Consider the following 27,447-nt stretch of genomic DNA (forward strand, 5'->3'; position numbering starts at 1 on the left):
TGAACAGAAAATTTAGAACAAATCCTTCAATCATTCAAAGTTGGCTAATCTGGTTGTGTAATCGACGCAAACATGGCTGCTTCCTTGATCAGAACGTGTACGACGTTTAGGTGATTATTTCTTTTCCTGCCGACATTGTCACGATGATCAAAGTCACATCTTCAAAATTTGCTCAGTATGTGTATCTCGTTATAACAACATTGTGAGAAATTGAGAAGATTCTTGCAAAAGAGAAACATAACCTTTCGCCCTGCAATCAGTTATCAGTTTTACTCTTTAAAAATGTAGAATATAATAAATATATTAATATATATTTAGGTATATTTAAAAAATGTATATTTTATTGCAATAATAATCTATATAATCTGGTTTAATGGCCAGTGAATTTTCTGTAATAATTTTATATCACAATTTACAGTTTACTGAGGCAGCCACTCTGCAAAGTTGTCAGAAGCGATAACGTGAGGAAATACATGTTACACAGTTTGTTTCTCACGTGCACGCAATGCCAGCGTTTTCATACAACCCCACAGTATTTCAAGGGCAAGCCAAAGAGGAAGGTAAATCTTTGGTTTCTTATCTATACGAGAACATTTTAACTCTCGGATATTGTTATATCGAAATTTGTCTGACAGATAATTCCTTTCACCCAAATCAAACCGAAGGCAAAACTGCCAGTTGTGGATATATGGAACAGAATGACGGTGTCAGAGCTGGCAACGTCCACAGAAAGGAATATAGATGATGTCATGGAAGCAATTTCTCTGACTGATTCAGTTGGACATTACAATAAGAATACTGTCGTAGAGGATCCGAATGTATTATACAAAGCTGTGCGGAAACTTGGTTTAAAGTTTAAAGTGATTCCTAGTCCCGATAGCAAAGTGGAGAAGAGTACAAAGGACTACAATGTTGTTAAGCGGTATTGATAGAACTAACCGTCTTATGTCCATTTCTATCAACGCAGGTTAATTTTAATTTTGGTTTAACTTACCTGTCATCTTTTCCTAGTTCTAAAAGTTAGAAAAAGATAGAAAGTAAGTTAAACCAAGATTAAAGTTAATCTACATTGGTAGAAATGGGCATTAGTCAAATATACGATAATATAATAATATGTTTGTATTGTTTATATTTTTATATTTTGCATGTATTTTATTCTTCAGGCCTCCACCGGATGAATCTGTACTGATAAAACGTCGTCCAGTGGTAACGATTATGGGCCATGTTGATCATGGCAAAACTACGTTGTTGGATACATTACGTAACACATCGGTTGTAAAGACGGAGTTTGGTGGTATCACTCAACATATTGGAGCTTTCAATGGTAAATAGTACTATCTTATTCAAATATTCGTCGTACAGTTGGATTAGTTCTCTTGGAAATGGTCTCTAATATTCTGATTGACAGTAACGTTGAAAACGGGGGAAACAGTTACATTTTTGGATACTCCTGGACACGCCGCCTTTAATATTATGCGAATGAGAGGCGCGCAAGTGACTGACATTGTAGTATTAGTGGTGGCAGCGGATGACGGCGTAATGGAGCAAACCATAGAAAGTATACATATGGCAAGAGCTGCGAATGTCCCGATTATTGTAGCTATCAACAAAATTGATAAACCGGAAGCCGACATTGTACGTGATTTTGATATTCATTTTAATGAATAATAGAATCGTAAAAAGTAGAATAACATAATTTATAAACATGTATTTCAGACAAGAACGCAAAAAATGCTTGCGCAACAGGGGATTCAAGTGGAGGCAATGGGCGGAGACATTCAAAGCATTAACATATCAGCTTTGCACGGAACCAACCTAGATATCTTGACAGAGGCTATAGCATTGCAAGCCGAACTCGTGGGATTAAAAGGTGACCCGACGGGGTTAGTCGAAGCTGTCGTAATCGAGTGTTCTACCGATCGTCAACGTGGCAAATTAGCGACAGCTTTAATTCAACGTGGCACTTTAAGAAAAGGTGCACTTCTTGGTAAGAGCAAGATATTTCTCCTTAAACATGAAACACAAAGAAAAAATAGAGAAGAAAAGAGTTTCTATTAAAAATAACTAATTTAATTCCATAAAACGAGCGGCACTTCCAATTTTCTTCTACTTGAAAGTACAGCAATTACTCTTAACATAAAATGGTTCCATATGAGTTTCCAACTTTCCATGTGAAGCGAGGTTCACTGCTCGGTGTGAAACGAAGTCTATTATTGTACGGTTCCACATGGGTTTCTAACTTTCCACGCGAACTGTACAATGATAGACCTCGTTTCGTACGGTAAACACCGGAACGGTGTGGGGTGGACCTCGCTTCACGTGGAAAGTTTGAAACCTATGTGGAACTATTTTAATGCAATGAAGTGTAACGAAATGAAACTAAAACCATGACCTCAACAACATATGTCAAGATCAAGGCCATTGGAACTAATTCCAGTTGGAAGTTGCGCCCATATAATGAATAAATCCCAAACGAGCTTTTTCATGTCTTTTATTTCTTTATTTCTAATACATTTTAAAGCATTTTATATTTTCGTAGTTTCGAATGTTAACCTAATAAAGTTTTATGTTTGACAATAGTGAGCGGGTTAACGTGGGCCAAAGTAAGAGCCATGTTTGACCATTCCGGAAATCCAGTTATGGAGGCCAAATTGTCTGACGCGGTGCAGATTATCGGATGGAAGAATTTACCCACTGCCGGAGATGAGATATTAGAAGTTGAGAATGAGAGAAAGGTACGCATGGTAATGCGATATAGGGAAGCGGAGAAAGCTACACAGCTGGCACAAGAACATAAAATTGCAGCGGATAAAAAGCACGAAGAATATCTGAAAGTAAGTTTTCTATTAATATAATGTAACATTAGAGATACATTATTATGTGGCGTTATTTATCTTATATGTTTATCTGTTACATTATTATTTGATAATTGTAGGAATATAAAGAACATCTGGCAAAGAGAAGAGCACTTGGCAGATACAGGAAGCTGATAACGCCTATTAAAAATGAAAATCCCGATGATGAAATACCCAAACTTAACGTTGTTATAAAAGGTGATGTCGCTGGCTCTGTAGAAGCTATATTAGACGTTTTTAATACATATGGCAGTGACGACAAGTGTCAATTAAGTGTCATCCATTATGGCGTTGGACCTGTTGCGGAGACGGATTTACAAATGGCAGACACATTTGACGGTAGGAATATATGTCATGGTGTATTAATTAGTATTATCTATAAATGTCAACATCATGAAATGTTTATAGCCATCATATATCCTTTTAACGTTGGTGTAACGAAAGACTTGCAACAAGAAGCTAATAAAAAAAAGATATCGATCCGTCCATACAATGTGATATACAAGCTTATTGACGATATTAAAAAGGAGCTAAATAAGAGACTTCCAATGGTTGATGCTGAAGAAGTGCTAGGTATGAGAGAAGTCATGTTAGAGTAGAGTAATTATAAATTTATTTTCTTGACCTTACATTTTTTTACAGGCGAAGCAAATGTATTGCAAGAGTTCGAGATCACAGATAAGAAAAAGAAAGTAAAGGTTGCGGGTTGCCGGTGCGTCAAAGGCGTTCTCAAGAAGGACGCGATGTACCGCTTGATGCGTGGACAGGAAATCCTGTATACTGGTAAAATACTTGATTGAAAATCGTGAAAGAAAAACAAAATGACATTTACTTGTCTTTTTAGGGAAATTGGTGTCAATGAGACATTTGAAAAATGAAACGGAAACGATCAAGACTGACGTGGAATGCGGCTTGAGATTCGAAGATTCCACATTGTCTTTCAAAACCGGGGACGTTTTAATTTGTTATAAAATATACCAAAAACCACAAGAAACTGACTGGGATCCCGGCTTCTAAAGGATTTTAAAGATCGCAAGGTTAAATCAAGCAAAACGATATTGTATATTCTCTTCATTCGAGTTGGTTATTTAGTACAGGAATAACGGAAATATTTTCGAATTAAGTACAAATTTATTTATTATTGCCTGAGACTCGCAATCTTCTTTTACATTCTTTTTACATTTTTCTTTGACATTCAGTTTAATAATTTCGCTTCGTGAAGGTATCTGATTCTTGAATACGCAATTTATGAGATTAAGACAGCCAAGCTATACCGTTAAGATTGATCAGAATTAAAAGTATCGGTGAAAATTCTGTTCTTTGGATGTTCACATTAAACGGAATGGATATTATGCACTTTTTAAACATATTTTTTTCTTTTATAATATATCAAGCAATGTACAGCAAAATATGTTGGTCACGCTTTAAAACATAGCTTGCGGTAATCTTAATTTCATTGCCCGTAAAATCGATCTCTTCTGAATTTCCGCGAAATTTTATCTTTACTCCACGTGTGTGTGAAGAAGACTAAGCTTCCGGTTTTGGGTCCATTAGATCACCCTGACAGAATATTCGGGATGTAGCACATTAGGACGCGTAAGTCTCGCGAAAACGACGTTGAAGATGCTGATACGCCGTGAGGACGCTACGCTTTTTTTTCTGGAGGCGGCAAGGGGTTGTTTCCTGATTGGCTATGGTAATCTTTGTGTCTAACGGCTCGATAGGAATATCGTCGTCTGGATGCACAAAGAAGGCGATGGAATGACGGCCGCGACCACAGTGTTCCGGCACAACGACGCGATGTCTGAGTGCTGGAAGCTGCCCGTTGGTCCAGTGTCCTAGTAACTCGCCAGTGTTCACCAATATGGCGCCTGGGAGATGACCCACTCTAGCCCATCTTTCCCCAGTTTGTATTTCAAGGCCACCCTCGCAGTCCTGAAAATATGTCATTGTCTTACGTAAATTATAGAATATAATTAATAATAATTTGTAATTAGCAATGATCTGTACATATATATGTATACTGTACATAATACAACGTTACTTTTATATTGATTTGATATTCTTCAATCGTAGCTTACAATGCGTAGCTTATAACTGCGTTTAAATCATTTCTGTTTTAATATTTAATAATTCATTATCTTTTAATGCGTGCCTAATACCTTCTTTGCGTTTCTAAATATCTTCACGTTTCATTTGATAGCGTTGTTAGAGCCGCTTATCGTAAAACGATTGCGCACCGTTTTGTGCGAATGAACATGCCGAGTTATCTCTGTCAGCTCCGACAAAATTATAAAGATACGTAGAATTTACGACGCGTTACGCGCAAAGCGTCATGGAACAGATTTTCTAGAAAATTATTTACGACCTTGTAGCCTTCTGGTGGACAGACTACAACAGGCAACTTAAGTTTCAAGCCCGTAATGCCGCAATCTGCATACCTGCGCCAACAAAGTGAAAGTGCCATAGTCGCAATGAGCGCCGCATCGGGTCAGTCCTTGTACCGGTGCACCGAGTGGCGGATAGTAGAGGAGACGCATGGTGGACGCGTTGCCAGGGCCGAGTATGTGCGCATGCTTCGACAGCAGGAAGTCGTGGGACTGTTCCAAACCCACGGACAGAGCCTGCAGCGAACCAGGTTTTCCAACGTTTTATTAGATTCTATATGGAGAGATCAGACTATTCTCTCGTTGATTAATGAAATTACTGAGAATTATAATTCAAAGATCAAACACACGGCGAAGCTCTTCGCAGGAAATCTCCAACCGCCAAAGAATAGATAAAATGATAACGATAGAGCAGAGATGCTCGCAAACAGAGATAAAATAATAAAGAGAGATCCAGGAATTAAATCCATAAACGAAACGTAATTATTATTCAAGGATTATTACGTTAAGGAGCATGGTAGCCAGTTGCTTAAAATCACGTGTCAATTCGTCCACCGCCGATCTAAATCCATGAACCTCATCTTCCGGCAGGATTCGTCCACATCCGGTCACGTTGAAAGTATGGCGAAGTTCCATCTCGTCCGAAAATCTAATCATAGGAAAATGAATTCAATTTAAATAAAACGCCAAAAGCTTTTATACTCGTATGAGTAGTACCCGCAAATTCCATAAGTACATTGAAAAATTTAAACTGTTAAAATAATTATTTAAACTATTTAAAATATGCATATCAAATAATTTACAGTAAGTAAATAATTTACAATAATTTTACATTTATGAGCAGCATATAATTATATAATGATCAATTTTGTTAGAAATGTTTTTAGGATAAAGGCCGAATTCAAGCGACACACACGCTGCCTCTCGTACTGTTATGGAGCTACAAACCGCGGTTGGTTAAGAGAAGAGAACGCGTTCATTAAATCGAATTGCGGCGAAGTGAATTACGCGAACAATTTGAGAATGCAATTTTCCAACTTACTTCTCCATGCCCGGCTTAACGTAACCGTGATTATCCGGCGAAACGCGCTCGTATTTTGCTCGCGTTTCCTCCGGCAGCTCGCAAAATGCGTCTAGGGCTCTGTAAGCTGCCTTCATCTGCAAACACAGAAAATAGATTTACAGCGAAGCTTGCGAGGCGGGACATTCGTGATGAGACTTTTCGCCTCGACGCCGTCATCCAGGTGTGAACGAGACGCAACGCGGGCAAAAAAAAACGGATATTTACGCGACGATAAGGTTTGCTTTCGATGAAAATTATTGTCCCCGAGAATGGAGATTCGCGTATCTCCTGTATCTCGACAACCCACGACAACCGTAATCGCGTCTTTCAAATTCTGCGTTACGGTCCTACGGACAATGTGCGTAACGCGGAGGTATACATCGCGAAGATATCTAGATCATTCCGGTAACGTTCGGCAATAAGCAGTTTCGCGAATGACGAATTGGATACATGGAAAAAAAGAAATGTTAAATCAAAACTTATATACTCAAATTAAAAATTTCAACTTTTATTGCTTGGTTGAACTATATAAAATGACCTTATTCAGGCAAGTTTCCTTCGTTTAATGCAATATAATCTCATTTCAAAATTTCCACGTTGAAATTAAAGATATTTTCAAATTCTGTGTATCTTTGACTTTGATTAACTTTCGCTTAATTGGGGATGAATATTCCAACAAAAACAGAGAAAAAAGAGAACAGAGCGCACCGAGGAATTGACATTTTTTTGCGAAAAGACGTCAGAGAGCCAGAATTTGCGATATCGCTCCTACGTCATCGCAATTGTACAAACAACCGCACTCAAAAATAAATCGTCGGGAAACGATACGCTCGCGGGCGTACGCTCGCATACGTTTTCTTCAATTTTTCACGCGAGTGATCTCATTTCAAACTTAACAATTCAAATTGCTCGGGTAATCTCGCGTCGAGTTTTGACGGAAACTTCTTTCGAACTCAGTCCGCGCACGTTTTTTTTCTTTTTTCGCAGTATTAAATACGCGGCACGCCGCACGTTAAATGCTGCATAATTGCATAAGGTTTCATAACACGTCGCGCTCGCGGACACTCCGCGCGGTCTCCGATTCCCCGAATGTCAGGTAATATCGAGAAGGTGGTATCACGAGGTCTCGGAGAGTACCGAACAATGATTCACGCGCGTTTGACGCGCGGGTCATATGTCACGCGGCGCAACGTGGTTTTCTTAGCCACACACTGACGGTACACACGGTACCGCTGGCGGACGACGATCGAGCATGATGTGTATTCTGGTATTATCGATGGCGTAATATCGCATGCGGCGTTACATAATGACGGAACAGATTGCGGCGGAGGAAAAAAACCCCGAGGATTATCGCTCCTAATTCCGTCACGAAATAATCGCGTAGTCCATGTCCGCACTCGCGCTTATCCGCGAGCTATTTTAATAACTAGAAATGGAAACCAATACACAGAACAAAGTGCACCGTCGTCGATTGCGACAAGCGTGGCTTTTGTTTTAGTACTTATATTCCGTCCGCGTTATTATACTGTCCGTCACAAGCGGCTTCACGGTTTGAGATTCGAACCGATCCGTGACAGTCGGACAAAAATGATCGAAGACGATTTTTGTTCTCGCAAATTGTGATCGATATCGTCGGAATATGTGATAAAATATTAAGGAACCTTCTCAGAGCCGGAAACTTTGCTGAAAATGATAGAAATGCGTTCTACTTTAATATTAATTACAATTCATAAGAAAATAAGTGATTAGTAATTAGTTAATTAAAGTATAATCAGAAGTAACAATAAACTCTGTGTATTAAAATATTATCTGCCTATCTGGACATGATACTATATTATTCGTGGTACTCTGTTTTGACGTTTATAATTAGTTAACAATAGCGATAATCTTTTTCTTCTTAAAGCGGAAGCTTGCCCGGGCAAATCACACAATCAGCTCAATCAAGATAGAAGCCAACGATTAATCTTGTAAAAATCGGCTTTCTGCATATCTAGAAAAAGTATCAAGGAAGAGAAAGAGCCAATCCCTGAGCTACTCCAACGTTAATTCTGATAATTAATCTACCGATTGATAACACGGACAAACGAAAAATCGAGTCCGTATTGAACAAAGAGCACGTCTGTGAAATTTAATAACTCGTCACGCTCATCCGGTTATATTTATCTTAAGCGATAAGCGATTGTTCGCGTTTTAATGAATCTCCTTACTACTGCTCATTAGTGTTCGAGGACTGAATTAAGATCCTCCTTCGGGCGATATTTTACAAAGGTATCCTTGAGAAATTGTCTTATCTTCCTGCGATGATGTTAGCGGCACGTAATGCACATTTTTGCGGCGCGATATGTGTTTCCTCGCGCGTGCATATACGCGAATAATATTCCTGCATCAACTCATTGTCAGCCGCGGTTACTCATCGACGTACACTCGCGATTGTCCAAGTCCGTAAGTCGTGGGGAGGATTATCGCGCGAAACTGCAATATAACTGCGGGTGATACCACTGCTGGCCGCGGTATCACCCGCAGTTATGTTTCCGATAGCGGGTATGAATACTATGAATGCCGGCAAGGCCAATACGTGCAACAAGTATTGTGTTTATCGTAGGCCCTTGAAAACGCAACCGCTCCTTGGTCGCGGCTCTAGATATCGAATTCCGAGATAAGCGTACGATAACGAAAGGGAAAACAGTATTTGATTTATGTAAATGTGAATTATGAAACTCGAATTCCTCTGTAAAAGCTCCCGCTTATCGAGCATTACTGTTAACTAATTATAAACGCCAGAACAGTGTACCACGAATTAATATATGGTGTATATACCAGGTAATATTTTACTTGCGATTATACTTTAGGTGACTAATTATTGCTAATCACTTGTTCTTGTGTATTAATATTGAAAGTAGAGTGCATTTCTGTAATTTTCAGCAGTTTCCGGCTCTAAAAAGATTCCTCGATACTCTTTCTCAAATATTTGTACAAAATAGTTGGCCAGAAATAACGTGATCATTTTTTTTACATATAAATTTTTGTATTTGATGTTATTTCAATAACAAATTGTAAAGGCGCCGTAAATTACTCGACTCGTTACAGTTGACGCTTGAAATTATTCGGTCACGACGGTAAGTTGCGACAGCGCGTGATATCGACGACACATTTGCGAGCGACGGAAATCGGCAAGACCGACAACACCGGCGCCTGATCAATCAAAGGAAGCCTCGCCTGATCAATCAAAAGGAAGCGATCGCTAATCATTTCGCAAACGCGCGTTTCTCTCCCCCTTTTTTCTTCTCTCGTTATACCTTGCACTCTGGAATGCCGTGGTTGACGAGCAAGGCCAATCCTTTCTCGGACAGCGCCCTTAGCAGTTTCGAGGCCACCTGCTTCACGACTCCCTTCTGAGGACATCTCTCCGTGCCTGAAATAAGCAAAATGCCTGAAATAAGAGAACATTTGAGTACAGAGACGAGAAATAAGATTGCGCGGAAAGAAAATCTACTGCGCTTATGTATAGGTATTTATCGCATTTGCCAAAACGATTATCTTTATTTATTTTTTGGAAATTCTAATTGAGCAATTCCAATTATTGTGTTGAGCGCGAATTTTTAGTGCAACTGATATATCAAAAGATGCAAAATAATGTCAACTATTGTATATTGTGTATTATGCACGCAATATTCACAACTTAAAGTATACGTTATATTATATAAATATAATTATGTGTATATTTCATAATATATATATTAAGAATATATAATACAAATATATACAGTTTGTTTGTAAATGTTGAAAAGGCTCAGATTTCGCGAAGATTTCGCCGAACGCTGATTGCAGCTTAAGGAAGCGTTGGGATATTCAGTATTAAGTTTCTGGAGTCCGGGCTCTAAACGATACGTGATACCGATGCTGGCTGCGCACTGATGATCGATTAAGTCTTTCGTTTAATAAACGTTCATTGACATTGAAACAGATATTGTGATAGTAAAGTGTAAGGAAAACAAAACTGGCTGACAGATTCATCTTTCTGTTGTACTTACATACGATCGCTAATTATATCTTATGATTGCAATCGTGTCACATTTATAATTTCTTATTTTTTTACATTATTAAAACAATAAAATAATATTAAAAATGTTTCGCTACTGTTCGACGCAATCAGTTGCCATATAAAGATGCGCTAAAAAATATCGGTTCTCCCATTCTGTATGATCACAAAGCAGAATAGAACAACTGAAGTGAAATGTTAACGAAACAATTATAAAATTATGCATACTGAAATTATAACGTATGAATAATCTCACGTTTAGTCACAAGTTAATTTCGATTTACTTATGCATCAGCGTAGACGTTGCAAACGGTGACGTTAATGGCATTTATTGTGTCGTGATTTCGCGTCAAAAACTGTTAGCAGCAAGCCTTGGAAGCCGACGCGAGGTCAGGATTCTCGAGAAAGCCATCGTCCCCGAGTCCGCCTCATGTCGTAACGAGATCCGTCCATGAGCGATGAGGAGAGGAGAAACAAACCGCAGATATATGCTCCGCATGCGTATCGCGCGATTATTACTTACATTTGCCCGGCCAGCGTTCACTCGATTAAACTCTTGTTCTCGGTTATGTATTTGGCGATTAAGTTTTATTCTCGGTTATGCGTTTGACACTATAAAAATTATCCTCGAACTCTCGCGGTCTTTCAAAGAGGATGACCTCGGCAGTCTCGGCACAGCGGTTTACGATAATCTGCGACAAACGTATCTTTTTTAATCGATCACTATCGATTAACTTGGAAAATTTAGATTTTTTTTATTGTTTATATGAAAATTAATATCGATAGAATAAAAAGACGTATGGCATTTTATGTAATTTTCTTTTACGTGAATGTACAATAATATACTTAATTTTCTTATACACGAGTATAAGAAACATGCGATATCAACGAAAGAAACATTATTACTTATAGCATGTGCCGTATATACTAAGATCGACACAACCGTCGTTAAGGAAAATATATATGAACGCGATATATATACGATTGTGTACTTTAATAAATTTCCCGGCGTCGTGCGTACTCCGTGCAGTTGACGTCAGCCGGACGTAGCGTTCTTCCTACTTTGTTTGCTATTTTGGCAGCATCGCGACGCAACGATGACGACAAAGTCGGCAGAAGGACTGCTTTCGTTTCACCGTCCTCAAGGCATACATCGGCCACGGGCAAGACGCCAAATTCGTATCGTGCAAAAGACGAAAGAGTCATCGGCGACAAAGCCGTATCAATACCGCGAAACTATAAGAGAAACGTCGGCCTTTAATAATAGATCACGGATGTCTAATCCCGATCGAACTGCAACGGCCAGCTGGTGATGTTTAATCTCGATTGATCTATATAACGTCTATGCGTTCTGTCGCACTCAGAAAGAAATGTTTCGAAACATCTAACGCGATGGAATCCATCTCGCCACGTGACGGAAATGTATACAATCATATCGCAGCGACAAGAAGAGTTTATCGAATCTGTTCTGATCTGTCGAACGAGAAAAAGTTCAATTACTATACTTTATTTAAAAATGTTTCCCTACTTTAATATGAATAATAATTTGATATAATTTTAATTTCTCCCAGTTTTAAATATCACTTGTTTTTCTCTTTATTTCAGCGAACATATTATTAATAAGGTTCGAAAAGTAAAATGTTACTTCATATTTCATGAGAAAAAAGTAGAACAAAAATCACAATTGTTATATCGATAATTACGCCAATTGTTTATAGTATTTAACTTTTTGCAGTAGCTATAGTAAAATTGTTGAAGAAATTTTGTTTAACTTTAAAGTACGAATTAGCACATAAAAGATGACTAAAAGTATATTTGAAAACGTAGTCTTATCGAGGATGGGCTACTAAGGGTTAATGACACGGGGGATAACAAAGCCGACGTTTAACATAAGAGATGACCTTAGAGACAAATTTTACGGAATATAAACGGAAAACACAGCAATCGCGTATTCCTTTGCGTAACAGATATAGAAAAGGTATACAGGCAGGTGCAACTAAAGACAGGGGCCGAGTTTCTAGGGTGTACATATAATCGCAGAGAAAATATTCGTCGGAGTTTCTCCTGGTAGCGACAGACTCCCCGATACTTTCGCCTAGAGTATAACGATCGGGTATACCGTTACCGGACATCGACTCCGAAGGTGCGCGATATGTAGTTTACTGGCAAGTGCGACATTACACTTGCAAATGTTATAAATTTTATATCATTGCCATCGATATTACTTAATATCCATGGATATTCCAGATATTAGTAAATAATACAAAGAGTATATTTAATCCATATTGATAGCTTATACTATTTTGCATTTGTGAATTTTTTATTTGATATCACACAAGTTTTGCATAATTTTATGAATTTGTGTTTAATATATTAACATAAATTGCCACAATTTTATTAAAAAGAGCTTTCAGTTTTAGTCCAAAAACTTCATTTCTTTCTCTTCACATGTTTTGAAACTACAATATTGTAAACATGTTTTTCGAATTTTACTAAAAATATCTTGAAATTAACTTTGGACGATGCACGATCCTAAAAATAGGCTCGTTCGGCACAAACATAAAATATTTATTCCCTCGATATATCTTATTGATATCTACACACACTAGATTTATAATCTATTACCGATATTATCGATATAACATTATTTCGACATTTCGATTCATAATCTAATCGATACACTCTGCGACATGATGTATGTTTGTTTATTATCCGAAAATTCGTCGAATTAACGGTCGAAAGCTCAATTATATACTCTTACAATTTTTAAAATAATTAACAATATATTAATGTGTTTAGATAAAATTACATCCAGATTCAATTAAAGGAGGAATGAGAGAAACCATCTAGGCTATATTTATTAACACACATGTTCAACTAATTATACGAATTCATAGTACAAATTTGCTTTAGAGAGAACATAATTGATGTATATGTAAAGATTGGTTTATTTTTAAAATAAACCTTAATCTCTCTCTTTTATCTTTTTCAATCATTAAAACAGAAAATCCACTTAAGACATGTTCGATCTTTTACAAACAAATAAAAAGTTAAAAAGTTAATATTCAACTCTTGATCTCCAAATTAATTTATTTGTCTTTCTCTTCTCTTTTCCTGTTGTACTTTCTTTCTCACTTTACATCGGTATAGTTAAATTAATATTAATTAGTAGGATAATTTTGTTTTTAATCTAATAGCCATATATACGTCTTAATTCTTGGTCCCGTAAATTCACGATTGTGTTTATGAAAATAAATAAATTCATATAAAAGATACATAAAGCTTAAATGCATTTTATTTTTGCTTTATGAGTTTTGTGATTTGTGAGAAAAATACGACAATCTTTCGTGGAAATGTGCATTTTATGCTTTCTGCGTATAAAATTGCTGGATTTATCTACATAAACAAAAGGAAAAACAGCTTCGATATAGCGATATGAAGACGATAAAAGGAAAGATCTCGATATTCGACAATGTCCAATTTATGATGCATTTGGTGCGCGTGTGAATGTATCGCGTTGATTTTCATATATATTTATGCACACGCAAACGAGATTTGATCCGATAACGCTCTTATTTTGCGAATAAATTTTTCGGCTTTTAAATCTGTACTCATCTAAACGAAACGTAACAAGTGGAAGAGACGTTTTTTATTCACGACACGTATCTCAACGGTACAAACTTCCGCGAGTTTTTGTTAATATATCTGCAATCCTCTGCACGTATACAAAGTTACACTGAGAGAATAAAATAGTTACAGTTACTACAATTTCAGTATTAAGTTATTTTCGGTAATTTCCAATTACATTTTTGTAGTTATTTTAACAATGCAAATTATAGCTGATCCATACTACATTATTGTTGTCATTATTGTTGTCATAATTTTATGTTTAACTTGCATTTATTCAACCATATAACATAGTTTACTACTATAACCTGTGATTTATGTATATAATAAGTCGTACTATAAATATGATAAAAATGACATTGATCGAAAAATCTATACATATAAGATTATTTTACTATGCAATTATAGTCGCAAATACCAAATACTTTTGTATTTGCAACACAAAGCGCAACTGTAACTCAACGTATTGTTATCAATTCTACGATATCAACATCGAACTTGCAGCTACGTCATCCCATATCAGGATGTTTTGCAGTTTTTGCATATCTTTTTACTGATTTCACTTCGAGATTAGTACTTATCGTAAGAGCGCGCTAATTTGGAATTAATGCAAAAGAAAGAGTTTTAAAATAGCGAAGCGTGTCAAGCTGTCACATTTGCCTTTATTCTTTTATTATAATACCAAAATAGACTGCAAACGGACAGATTCTTACGTTTAAAACGACGGATAGATTGATTTCGCTTCATTGACATTCTGAGTCGTTAAAAAATAAACTCTCGCGTTCTCACAGATATCTCGAGTCTGTCTCACGTTTAATGTGCACATATGCACATTTGCACGACATCCAGACACCGACAAACCGTCGCAATCTTACACATCATCGTTTGTAGTTATAATCCCATAATTTCCATCATATACACTCTGTTGTCTCACGTTTCTACTTGCCACAACATTGCCCCCCGCCGCGGCCGTCGCAAATTCCGTAAGCTGGGAGGTTCCTAAGTGCCTGTCGCATCAAAATTTCGCAATATGGTCATTAGCCTTCCGCACGCATGTACGTGATGCGTGTAAACTGAAAGCGTGCGGACAAATAAAAAAAGATCAAACAAAAATCAAAGGCATTAAGCAAGATTGAATGAAATCAATTGCAAATAAAAATAGATTGTGAGCTAAATTTAATCAAGTTATATGTCAAGATGTTGTTGACAAATTATTGACAAATTATGTAAAATTAAAGTAAATTGTACAAAGATCGAAATAAAACAGAAGAAAAGAAATTTTTAAATTCCTATTCTTATACATAAATAGAAAAATCAACAATGTGAATTCGAGCCTCGTCGAAATTTTTTACGCTAGGCTTTGACGAGAGTTGCTTCTTTTAATGTAGTAAAACATATATCACGTGAAAGGGCGTAAAGGCTTTCCATTTCTCAAGAAACCATTAAAGGACTTTCCCGGTGGCATGTCTCGCAGAGTAATACCTGAAAGACAACATGACATGACCATGTGGTAAGCATACGAAGACAAATCCCGAGACGCGTTACGATGCTTTTCTCTCGTGGACCATCGTTTTCTACGTTCGACAAATATTTAAATCATAATCCAGACCCGCCAGACGTGAAGGCGCGGCGCGAGATATTTCACTGGCCACGAGGTACAACGCCGTGTTACATGCTATTTAAGCCGCATGTAAATTCGAGCGTGTTTTAAAGCCGACACGAGTGCTCACGAGTGCACACGCGTGTTCTACTTCGCGCGACGTCAGCCAGACTTTTACCAATAAGCTGCAAATAATGCGATAGCGGATAGAGCACGCACGACGATGAGCCAATCGGGCTTCACAAATGTAATTGAAGGAAAAAAAGAGAGAAACGCATTTCTCGTCTTGACAATGATAATAAATACTAGTCGGTTTAAAATTATTCGAGAGCAAAGAAAGTGTTCGCTCGATAGCCAAAAATCGGAGTAAAAGTGCAAATGTTTTTTTTTAGCCGCGTAGAAATTTGTATATATAGAGTATAGAGAAATACTTTCAGAGGGAGGGGGACCGGCTTGATCTACCTAGATACATCTATGGCTTTAGAACCGTTAGAATATAGGTGATCAATGGCACGCGAGCGCTGCTTGGATAGCACACACGATCTTTAAATGGCGAACAGACGTTGCAACAGATGTGTGGATGTTAGCTTTGCCCTTATGTAATTTAATAACCGTATAGACGGCTAATCGCGATGAGCGCGCAACGTCACGAAATTTGGCTCAATATTAACCGAAAGAGAGTAGGTCGTTACTTTTCAGGTCAGATAATATCCGTTTAGAGTTCTATCGCGGTGGCCGACTTAGAACTCCGATTAATGTCATACTATGGCATTTAAGAGAAGTTTTATCTGCTGAGTCATCAAAGGCTTTCCATATTATTTGGAAGATATTTTCTAGATTACAAGCGGAAAAATAAACGTTTTACCTCCGATAAGATTGATAATCATCGGAGATTTTCGAAGCGTTGGAAAAATTTCTGAATGGATCGCTCTATTCTCCCGTTTAACGTTCTAGCTCGCTTCGTGGAATGGGGGGCCGCCCCCCCCCCAAGTCGACTCATCGTACGTGTTTGCTCAACTGTAGACGCGACTTTACACGCTACTTACGTATATATTCACCACGCTGGCCATTAACGGCCAAGTCGCGACAAGGAAAGAAAGGAAACGATTTTTCGCGCTCAAGGACTCTCACGCCGCTTAATAGAGAATTTTTCATGTTACAGGTGCCTCTCGAAAAGTACACGTTATGGTACGTGGCATGCAGATACGAATGCGCAATCGCTGGGAGAAATAACGTTACGTTACATTAAATTCTCAGCGCACCGTGAAAAGTAATTATTCAAGCTACGCAGATGTGGCAGGACAAATAACCGGCGTCGGTATTTTAACAGCTTGGCATAATATTTGTGCAAATTAATCGATTAGTCTTGTTTTTCTAGATTATAAATGGATCTCTGAGGTCAATCCATAAGGCGATACGTGCTTATTACGTCAGTAACGTTTGTTCCAATCATCAATTTCCGTGACAAATGAAATAAAAAAAAGAGAATCGTCAATGAGAATAGCAATCAACAGTAATAATGAAGGAAGAAACTGATTAAAGAGATATCTGAAGTGTATTTCTTGCTTTGTAAAATTCAACGGAAATACGCGACTCGTTGGACCAGGATAATTTTAACGTGCGCGAAATCCGTTGACAAAACCCGAGGAAGCGGAGGGATCGCAGGCGAGAGAGTCTGCCTGACTCCGGCAGGACGATGATCCGCACGTTTCGTTAGGACCGGATGTTCGGGTTCGCGAGGAATTTCGAGGATTCGAGAGTGAGAGACGACGACGGTTTTACGGCTGCTTGGCAACGAGGCCAGGCACCTAGCCAGACGAACCAGCCAGCGGGCAACCGGAGGCGCCTATCGCGGGTCCGACGATCCGTTGAGGTCAGAGCCCCTCTCACAAAGAAGGGCCCCTCCCTTGGCGCCCTCGAACGTTTATACAGGGTGTCCTGCTCCCACTGATACCTTACTATCTGGCATTGCCATATGTAATTTTCCCAAGAGAACGCGACTATTGATTACATTATTTAAAATTTATCTTGAGCACTTTGTCCCAAGAGAGAAATAAAAAATATGTCAAAGGAAAAGGCATGAATCAGGATTTTATATAATAATAACACAAATGTTTTTCTTCGGTCTTTCTTTTAGCCTTAGAAACGTCCGACAGACTCACGAATTTCGCAAACAAAGAGATCGCAGAGTAAATAAATTTTAACGGACAAATAAACGGTGTTTTGCTTTATCTGTCTAGTACATGATAATGTAAAAACACTGGGTCGATAAAGCCGATAAAGCAAAACACTGTTATTTGTTAAAATTTATTTAAACCAGAAATATCTAACGATATTGTTCTACGGCCTTTTTCTTTTTAAAATCGAATCATAAAATATAATAGAATTCCGATTTAATAAAAAACGGTTGGGAAATAATTGTAAGATCATGCAAATCATATACGTGATAGTGATAGTGGAAGTGGATAAAGTGTTTGAAGGCGCTATAGAAAACGTGCTGAATGGAACTTCTGTTAGACGCAACAATAAATAAATGCCATTTATTTTTACTACGCTTTATGCACTCGCAATTTGCGTCGCCTACACTCTGATACAACGACAGCTATTGATGTTCTTGCTCAAAAAGAAAACCTGACCTTTATACTACGCTAAATGGCGTGGGCATAACTAAAACTCTGGAAAGTCCAGAGCTCCGAGAGGAAAAGAGATTCAGATTTTATTATTATACTATAAATACGCTACGATGTATGTGCGATATTCCGACAATTGAATGTCTTATTAAAGTCTCTCGGGCAGATAATAACAGTGATAAACGAAGACAAATCGAATCGAGGTTCGATAACGGAGATACGTGTCTTCTCAATAGCAAGATAAAACAACTTTTTCGCGCACGTGCGAAAACGTGCCGTATTTTCGCGATCGCAGTTTGTAATAAACTTATTAGCGAGGAAGAAGAGAACAAAGTTGTTTCAAAAACTCTCAAGAGAGATATTGATCGATATTGCCATGATTAATTTCAATTTAATCAGTTAGTCTCTCAACGTTTTGTCACGACTAAAATCGAAAATTTAACATTACTCTAAAACATTAATGAGAATCAGCGCTATTCGTAAATTATTAGTCAAATTTATGCTTATATTTGCATGTACTGTTAAATTCGTAGTATTAAATTATACTCAATTTAAGTCATTTTTAACCATTCTTATAGGTCGTCACCGCTCAACATGTTATTAACTTAACTATAATACAGGATTAATTCAACTAAACCAATAGAGTTAAAATAACGTGTCTTGCGTTAAAATAATAAAAAATAACACGGTTTTGTGTTAAAATAATAAATTCCGACACATATGGTACTTAAAAATAACAGAATATTATTTAACACAAGATATTAGTTTAAATTTCGTCCTTTAATATTTAACAGTATATAATAAAATTGTATATAATAATACTACATATAATAATAATACTATAACATATATTTGTATATAATAATAATCGAGACGCTGAAGGCTCCTGTGACTTCTCGCAGCTACAATTCCCGGACAGACTTTTGTTCGAATTACTACTCCTCCGGAGAACCGGAGGCGTTATCCGCGCTGAAATTTCGCGCGTGATTCCGAGGTGCGTCAGTCCAGTTCGGTCACGCCGTTAATTTCGTCATCGTCGCCGACCTACGACCGACTTGCGACACCGGCAACGAGATCTCTCGGCGGCCGGACTGGCCGGTTCGTTCGACGTTCCTCGCCGGCGCGGCGCGGCGCGGCGTTTTATCGGATCGCGAAAGAGACGGACTCGCTCACCGCGCATTCGTGAACAATTTCGAAATCGCCCCGTTCCCGCAAAATCACGGCCGTCAACGCCCGCGTTTCGCGTCGCGGTGTTTCCGCACACTTTCCACGAAGCGAGCGCGGACGGACGAGACGTGTATAGATTCCAAAAAAAGAAAAAAAAGAGAGAGAAGCCACTCACCCATGTGAGCGAGGTCGATGATCGGGATTTCGCACTTGCTGAGAAGAGTCTCGCAAGTGTGCGTGACCATGGGCGCGCTGGTGCAATAACTCATCCTGACAAGCCGGGGTCTCCTTGGAAATCGGTCGAGATTCCTTTTACCACGCCGGTTCGCTCCCTCCTCTCCCGCCGCTCCCCCGTCAGTCTCTTTCTCTATCTGTCTCTCGAATCCCTGCCGATGTACTCTCGTCGCAGACCGACTGCCGCTCTCGACTTTCTCTCTCTCTCTCCCCCTGCCTCTTTCTCTCTTTCTCTGTGCTCCGCAGCGAGAGCGACAGCAAAAGAAAAAAAAGACCATACGCCGCTTCGCGCGCGCTCGACTCGGTCACCCGGTATAAGGCGCTCACCACACGGACTCACTGGAATATCCAAGAGAAGATCATACTACCACGCGCGCACAGGCACACACGTTATACACATACGATATTCTCGCGACCACGCGCGCGTGGATCAAAGCGGCAAAGCGCGGATTTAAAAGGGGGTTGCTAGATTCTCCGGAGTGTCCCCCCGGGGGTCACATGCGCGCGAGCGTGGAGAAAAAAAAACCCCGCGCGCGGAGGAATATGGCTGCCCTTAACGGTAGCCGTAGGAGACGAGTTTATTGTGCGGCTCGCGATGCGGTAAGCGGCATACGTGGCTGCGGACTAGCGGGCACATGCTACGACGGCGTGATGGCGGGTTTCAGAGTAAGCGATCACTCTCGGTTGACCATATTTGATCACCGCGTTCCCAATCAACCGTACCGTCGCGCGGCCGTTCGCAAACTGCCGCGACTGGGCCGACTGGCCCGCAGCCCGCGCCCGCAACCGTTTCGCGAGCCTCGAGCATTCCGCGCGCTCACGAGTGCCGCCGAGCGCAACCGAGCGCGATCGAATGCGGCCGAGTGCGGCCGAGCGCGGCCGAGCCCCGTCCCGGGCGTCGTCGAAGATCGGCGCGCGCGCGCGGAAAATCATTTTTGCGATCTGCCGTTTATTTGTTTAAGGTAGTACGTCCGTAAACTTATTTTCTTAGGAATCTTGTAAAATTTGGACGGCATATTAATGTAAACATTACCGGACCGGTTGAAATAATAAAAGTCAAAATTAGCACTTTTTACATGTATCATAAAACGAAAACGGCTTCCGATATCGATTTCTAATTGTAGAGATCAAACTACTTTTACGGTTTTAATAAAGAACAAGAAGATGATAAAAGAGACTTGCAAGGATATTCTTACAAAATTACAAAACCTTTGACCGTCTAAATCCGATACGTAAAGTACACAATTTCTGATAGCGGTGGACGACTACACTTTAAAGATCTAATAGTACACATTAGTGTCTATATATGCATATATATATTTATATATATATATGTGCATATAAGATTCTTATTCACACATGGATATAACGCGGACAATCCTAGCCAGATACTATATATCGATCATTTTGTCTATATCATTAACTTTTTGACAGTATTGTCACGGACGAACTACCTTAAACCTTAAAACGCATTTGATATGAAAGTTTACTGCAAAATAACGTTTCGTTGTTATTTTCATAATGTCCGTGTATTTAGTTCATTTCATACACACACTCGGGAAAATGATAAACTATACGTACAATCGCAATCGGTACGATCTAAATCTTAAGTAGACCGGAGTAGATATTCTTTCCTCGAATAATCGAGCATGGAGCTAGTTGCGTTTTCGTCGCGTGAACTATAAACCTCGTTCGGGGGACTTTTCGGGTTTCTCCAGAACTGTATTTTCAGCATACGAAAGTGCCGATGAAATGCAATAAGAGGAACACGAGCTCTCGCTCATGGGACGTCACCGGTTCTATTACAGTCGGTCTACAGAATAAGCGCAAAAAGGAGCACGCGGAAGATTAACGCGCATCGAATACCGCGAGTGGCTTTAAAGTCGCCTGCAGTTTTTAGAAATACCGCGTCAGTCTCTAAAACTGTCAATTTGATACGAAATAGCAATTAGAACAACTATGATCGTTGAAAATCGCATGCAGAAAAGACAGAACAGGTAATCACATTTGTAATGTGAACTCATTTTATCGTAAATTCATTATAAAAAGATATCCTGACGCATTAAATAAAATGTATGCGATAAAGTTGCGCGATAAGATCGAAGCTACAGAACAAAGTTACAAGTACTTGAATGACGTCAACGGCGAAAGCGAAAGCATCGCTCGTCCTCGTTGTCGTTCGACGTCTTAAACTACACTGAATTTCCGATGTCGATCGGCTTTCAGACAGGAAATTTACTTGCTTCCCACCAGATTACTCATTGTCTAGCCGATGACACGACTTACCTCTAATCGTGATAATTAGCGTTTTGCAATCGTTAATACGCAGTATGTTCGAAAGACAGCCGCCGTTTTAATCGCTCCGAAGATCTATGGTTCATTAACGCAAAGTGGCTTCAACGCGCGCATTTGTTACGAAGACATTCCACGGATATTCTGTGCTCCTCGTGAACGCTTGGTTTAATCTTCGCCACGTCCCAAGTACTATTAAGCAAAGCGCCACAGTTGTTTTCATCTTTTCATACTCAAAATGACAATTTTTCAGTTACGAAACTAAAGTTCTATAATAATTACTTACACAAAAAGTTATTTTTACTATAAAATTTCATAATACCTTGTTTTTATTACTTATTATATATTTTTTTATTTTTTTATCAAAAGGTATTTCTAAATCTTTTAGAAATTCACGTTTTTAGATTATAATTAATTCAATATTTGACTATTATCGTTAAAATACTAAGTAATAATTATAAAAAACATACAAAAAAGCGATCTTTAAAAGAAGTTATTTAGTTTAAAAAATTCAAAGCAGTTGTCTCTCTCTCTCTCTCTCTCTTCCTCTCTCTCTGTCTTTCTATTTATATTAAAAAGATTTCCACTTACCGATTTCCGTGATTCAAAATGGGATATCTGCGTCTGACCTTAGGCAGTCTAATTTTCCGGTTCTCCTTGGTGAAAACGTCTTTAGCTGTTAACGAACAATAGTGCATGCTCGGTCTTTTGCGCCAAGCGGATTTCTTAAGTGGAAAAAGTCGTGGCACGTAGGTCCTTGACGATGTATTTGTAATAGAGAATGGCACAGCGGAACATCTTACCCGAGGAAAGGACGTTCCCAGAGGGACAAATCTGCAGACCATCTGTGATAATAGAAGTGACGTCGGAGATATGGATAGACAATAGTGCTTGCGGAATTGTTACGAGAGTAATTTGAGACATTAATCAAGATAGTTTGGATTTACACGTGTATCTAATTTAAATTGTATTTAATTTAAATAATTAAATAATTAATTTTGACAGAAAAGTATATGTTTGTTCCGCCAATTAACGAGAAAAACTCTATTTTTAATCGACAACGTTTGGCTATCAGTGTCGTGACAATTCGACTATTGGTTTTGGTCGGATTAATCGTCAAGACGTTTCGACCGTGGGTTTTGGTCTAATTAATTTTAAGTTAAATCTTTCAATCACGAATATTCTGTTGCGACAGTTGCAATAAGTGATTGATTGTAGCAAATTTTCAGTAAAGTGCCATTATTATTATATGATGTAAAATGAATTTTTTTTATCAAGGGAATGATAATATACCGATAATAATCATTGTCGTGTAATTTTTATTTTAGGAACGCTTAGCACAGATCAGATTAGACAAGCTAACATACTCTGGTAATTAGAAAGGCCAGTAGCACTTGTATAACGATCAAAGTGATAGTCATAACGTAAGCGACTATGACGATTCTGAGAAGAATAGGACTGATGACTTCCGCGCAGCCGTTCACGTTTATAGTTTTGTCATCCGTCATCTCTAAGTGCATACAAGGTGCCGCAGCGCGCAAGTTGCAGCAGCTAAAAGGGACTCCAAGACTTCTAAAGTCTTCATCCGAGATTCTGTTTTGTTCCGCCATTTCCACACGAGACGCGTAATCTACTTTCTTGTTGAAAATATATATCGCAAATTTATATACATTCCTATATTTTTCCTATCGATCTCTCAATCAAAAAGAAAAGTTCTTTATTTAAAAAAATTTATTATCAAAAGTATAATAGAAATGCGACAATATGAATTATAAAATACCTACATCAATAAAATTTTTCGATTTTTAAGAAAGAATTTAAAAAGATTAAACTAATACAATGGATTGTTTATTCATCGTCAATCGGCGAATTTTTTAGAATGTTTTCGATACCTGCAATCGAGACAAATATAATGTTGGAGGATTACCTGCCAGTCGAAGAGAAACCAATCGATATAAGAGGAGTGACCGCAACATTGTAACACAAATTGGATCTCGTCGATTGCGTATTTATATGACGCAACAGTGGCGTACAGATGCATGGAGGCGTTGAAGACATCAATTAAAGTGTCTTGCTTCACATTGATGTGATACCCTATCGAAACTAGTGTCGTCGTGTTCATAGCGGTACACACAATTATCATTATCAAAAGACATCTTAACACCCGCCTAGTTTTCGGACAGAGATTCGATTTGCGCCTGCAAGAGCGCATCCATTATTACAAGTCACAAGCCAAGAGATTATAAAAGGAGTTGCAGCACACAAATACAATTAATTAATATAATCTTATATAATCAATAATGTAATATACAATAATATGTTTTGTACAATCAATAATGTAATAATTAATAGTAAACTTTTACGATAATATATGTAATTATTTTTCCGATTTGATTGTTCCTCAATGCAAACCGAAGGTACCTATTCTATATTTTAGTTATAACTTGCATTTTTATACTTTTTACCTCCAAATTATTTATTGAAGAAAAATTAATCAAAAAAATAATTATTTATATTATTGCAAAAACTTTTTAAATATATTAATAAATATTATTCCGCGAGTGCACGCCTCACTTGTTCGTCCATCACTGCGAGTAGAATGAGCGTTACCTGCGTATAGTGCGTACGGTGATAAGGGCGCACGGCAATCCCAGTGTTACGTCCGCCAAGGTAAGGGCGACCGGTTGGAAACCACCTGCGATACGGATCACCTGCCACTCCGCAAATATCTCCAAGGCGAGCACGAGGAGACGCTTCGCCTCGAAGACGGCCAGGGTGAAAGCCACGCCGTAACCGAATTTTACCTCCCATCCACAGGTGCAGCTTACTCTTTTGCGGTAGACCAGGCTACGGCCGTTCTCCGTCATTCAACGGCTGCACGACGCCGCGCCTATTTGATGGACAATTCCGCTCTGTTGTTATGTTGTTATCTTTTTGTCTTCTTCTAAGTGTCTCGCGCGTGCAAAATAATACGGTACGTGTCCGGAAAATTCGCAATTATATTTATCTCACCAGTTATATTATTTCACCGATAACGAAGATAATTCCAAATATCTATCTTAATTATGTAATTAAGTTAATTGGAAAAGTGTTTGGAAATTTACGGCGTAAAATAAATGGTTCTACGTAAAGATTATTTCTACCATGTTATAAAATATGTTCATGTGCAAATCTATGTGTGTGTATTTGTATATTTAATTGCAAAAGACAAAACTCTTATACGAATAAATCGTAATTGTTTATATTAATGACGAATATTCTTTCGTTCCACGTGGTTGAAAATTTGTTTGTCATCACTATACTTGACACTGATACCTTTGTATGTAACACTATTTTACAATGTCGAATGGTCACGTGTCGCGGCCGCCGCATGATATGTGCCGTTTATTACTCATCATTGTTGCGCATACCGGAAGAAGTATGTAAAGAAAAAAAAATGTTTTGACGAGATACAATTAGACGCGCCGGGGCTATAATTGACGTGGCGTGCAAATGGGTCGCGTTTGCGTGTGCATATTGCACGTATCCTAAAGTGGTTACCACGACAGTTGCGCAATTTCTTCGTCTCGAAATATTGCGAAATTGTGGATCTGTTTATCGGTCGCATGAGAAACATCCATTCGTATATTTGTAATAAATTTCATTTATATATTTAATCGCGATTTTGTCAGTTCAGCAATTAATTAATAAAATAATGATTTAATATAATAAATACAAATTTTCTAAATATAATAATAACATTATCTTCACATTATGTTAATTATTATAAAAGTATTATAACATTTAAAGAGAAAAATGATTTTTTTATTTAATATAAAAAATAATATATTAAAATATGACATATACAGAATTACATACATATTCGGTCTTATCTATAATGTCTTACTTAGAAAAAGCGCAGTTTAATACTTTTTATGCGTTTGATGTTGAGTAACATCAACTTAGCGATTGAAAGAGTTAAGATTGAACTTTGAGATTATTTAAAGCAATTTAATCTTACGCTTTACGAACGTTTGAATAAACATTCGAATAAAACTTACCGGTAAGCATCGTGCGCTAAAATGGGATATAATTTCTTGAATCTTTAAAATAAATTTGTCAATTTGGTTATGATTACGTTCGTATAAACTACAAAATATAGAATGTACAACGTGAAGAGCATGTCTAAGATGACATATATGTCGTTCTCGCTAGGTCGATGTCGATATATCTCGAGATTTTGATATTTAAAGTGTCAACGGCAGAATGCCTGGACATTTTGATATGTATATGACATATATGTACATGTATATGTATATGTATTATGTCCAGGCATTCCTGCCGGTAGAGTGTACTCGTATACAAATACTCGTATAGGTATGGACATATAAATGTATGTACGGCGTCATTAATGCTTTCCACCTGAAGGCATAGTAGCTACATATAACGTGCATTGTAGAAATCCCCAGAACACATATAGGAAAGCATAATTGACGCCGTCTGTACTTGTATAAATGTTATAACTAAATATGATTAACTTACAATTAAAATATATATATGTATGCAAATATTAAAATATTTCCATTTTGATTCCATTAAAGTATTTTCATTATAATATCAGAAGCCCAGGCAAACTTTTCAACAATAAGAATGTAAAATGTTCTCATATTACGGTCGCTATACACGACATTTTGAAATAGAAAATTTAATGAAATTAATTTCTTTTTTTATTAGAGTAAACTATATATACTTTTAAAAACATGTACGTAATTTATACACATAACTTTTTTATTTTTTTATTTTTATTCACAGAACATATTGTTAAAATAAGATTGTTTAATTTGGAAATATCCTATATAATTTGGAAATGTAAATTACTATATGCTAGTAATAACTGGACGGCAGTATAATTGTTTATTAACAACTAAATTAAAAATTAGGACAACAACGATAAAATTTAACATAAAAAAGATACATTTTTAAATATTTAAATTATCTGAAAATTATTGTGACATTACTAATGAATAATTGAGCATTAGTATGAATAATTCTTTCACCTTTGGATTACACACTTAGGTTAAAAGCTCTAAAATAGTTGATAACTATAATTATTTTAATTGCTGTAATTGCACTGGCTTATTATTCAGGGTGTCTCGCAATTACCGTAAAATATTTTACTATTTTATTCTGGAGATGAAATAAAGTAAAAAAAAATTTATACATAAATGTCGAAGTTACAATAGTTTTTAATTATAACCAATAAAAAAACCGTAATAAGTATCTCGTAGAACTTACACGCTTAGGCCCGCAGTTATACGTGCATCGGTCTGTCATTTGTTGTTGATTTTCACAGTTGATATCAAGTTTTACTGCATAGCTGATTATTAATAATATTAGTAATTATTATAGTCGATTTTACTCTTTTCAAGACATAAAAAAATAAAAAACAACATAATAAATTAATTCTCATAATTACTCAAATAAAAAAAACTGTTTCTCAAGTGTGTAAAATTAAATTTTATATTCCTAATAATAATAATAATAATAATAATAATAATAATAATAATAATAATA

General features: G+C 37.5%; 3 protein-coding genes across 6 annotated transcripts; 1 reads left to right on the forward strand and 2 right to left on the reverse strand.

The window, feature by feature from the left end:
• Positions 1-3,886, forward strand: LOC112464955 (translation initiation factor IF-2, mitochondrial). 3 transcript variants are annotated; one of them, XM_025032261.1, is made up of 11 exons: positions 1-110; positions 419-560; positions 636-922; positions 1,164-1,324; positions 1,409-1,635; positions 1,717-1,987; positions 2,581-2,834; positions 2,936-3,194; positions 3,264-3,428; positions 3,498-3,638; positions 3,700-3,886. In XM_025032261.1, the coding sequence occupies exons 1-11, from the start codon at positions 73-75 to the stop codon at positions 3,870-3,872; spliced, it is 2,118 nt and encodes a 705-aa protein (XP_024888029.1). In that variant the 5' UTR covers positions 1-72; the 3' UTR covers positions 3,873-3,886. The 3 variants fall into 3 exon arrangements, with proteins under 3 accessions (XP_024888029.1, XP_024888030.1, XP_024888031.1); XM_025032262.1 differs by having other exon boundaries at positions 48-175; XM_025032263.1 differs by having other exon boundaries at positions 80-318.
• On the reverse strand, positions 3,450-20,356 carry LOC112464956 (UPF0676 protein C1494.01). 2 transcript variants are annotated; one of them, XM_025032266.1, is made up of 6 exons: positions 19,544-20,356; positions 9,602-9,717; positions 6,285-6,400; positions 5,747-5,891; positions 5,297-5,479; positions 3,450-4,790 (listed from the first exon to the last, which is right to left on the reverse strand). In XM_025032266.1, the coding sequence occupies exons 1-6, from the start codon at positions 19,878-19,880 to the stop codon at positions 4,443-4,445; spliced, it is 1,245 nt and encodes a 414-aa protein (XP_024888034.1). In that variant the 5' UTR covers positions 19,881-20,356; the 3' UTR covers positions 3,450-4,442. The 2 variants fall into 2 exon arrangements, with proteins under 2 accessions (XP_024888034.1, XP_024888032.1); XM_025032264.1 differs by having other exon boundaries at positions 9,602-9,735.
• On the reverse strand, positions 19,873-24,846 carry LOC112464957. Its single transcript, XM_025032267.1, has 5 exons — positions 24,505-24,846; positions 23,822-24,092; positions 23,262-23,531; positions 22,486-22,739; positions 19,873-19,941 (listed from the first exon to the last, which is right to left on the reverse strand). The coding sequence occupies exons 1-5, from the start codon at positions 24,759-24,761 to the stop codon at positions 19,926-19,928; spliced, it is 1,068 nt and encodes a 355-aa protein (XP_024888035.1). The 5' UTR covers positions 24,762-24,846; the 3' UTR covers positions 19,873-19,925.
• Positions 24,847-27,447: the final 2,601 nt, after the last annotated feature.

This window comes from Temnothorax curvispinosus, unplaced genomic scaffold (assembly GCF_003070985.1).
Source record: "Temnothorax curvispinosus isolate PA1 unplaced genomic scaffold, ASM307098v1 QBEX01014781.1, whole genome shotgun sequence".
NCBI classification, from domain to species: domain Eukaryota; kingdom Metazoa; phylum Arthropoda; class Insecta; order Hymenoptera; family Formicidae; genus Temnothorax; species Temnothorax curvispinosus.

Bases quoted from the DNA above. Each gene is read 5' to 3' on its own strand.
- LOC112464955 (XM_025032261.1), top strand. From the start codon at position 73: ATGGCTGCTTCCTTGATCAGAACGTGTACGACGTTTAG. The intron at 111-418 runs GTGATTATTTCT...CACAATTTACAG, and splicing joins AGAACGTGTACGACGTTTAG to TTTACTGAGGCAGCCACTCT. The intron at 3,195-3,263 runs GTAGGAATATAT...AAATGTTTATAG, and splicing joins AATGGCAGACACATTTGACG to CCATCATATATCCTTTTAAC.
- LOC112464956 (XM_025032264.1), bottom strand. From the start codon at position 19,880: ATGGTCTTTTTTTTCTTTTGCTGTCGCTCTCGCTGCGGAGCACAGAGA. The intron at 5,480-5,746 runs GTAATAATCCTT...GGTTCGCTGCAG, and splicing joins TGGCTACCATGCTCCTTAAC to GCTCTGTCCGTGGGTTTGGA. The intron at 4,791-5,296 runs GTATGCAGATTG...ACATATTTTCAG, and splicing joins CTTTCACTTTGTTGGCGCAG to GACTGCGAGGGTGGCCTTGA.
- LOC112464957 (XM_025032267.1), bottom strand. From the start codon at position 24,761: ATGACGGAGAACGGCCGTAGCCTGGTCTACCGCAAAAGAGTAAGCTGC. The intron at 24,093-24,504 runs GTAACGCTCATT...GCGCTCTTGCAG, and splicing joins ACCGTACGCACTATACGCAG to GCGCAAATCGAATCTCTGTC. The intron at 22,740-23,261 runs GTATGTTAGCTT...CTATTATCACAG, and splicing joins TGGCCTTTCTAATTACCAGA to ATGGTCTGCAGATTTGTCCC.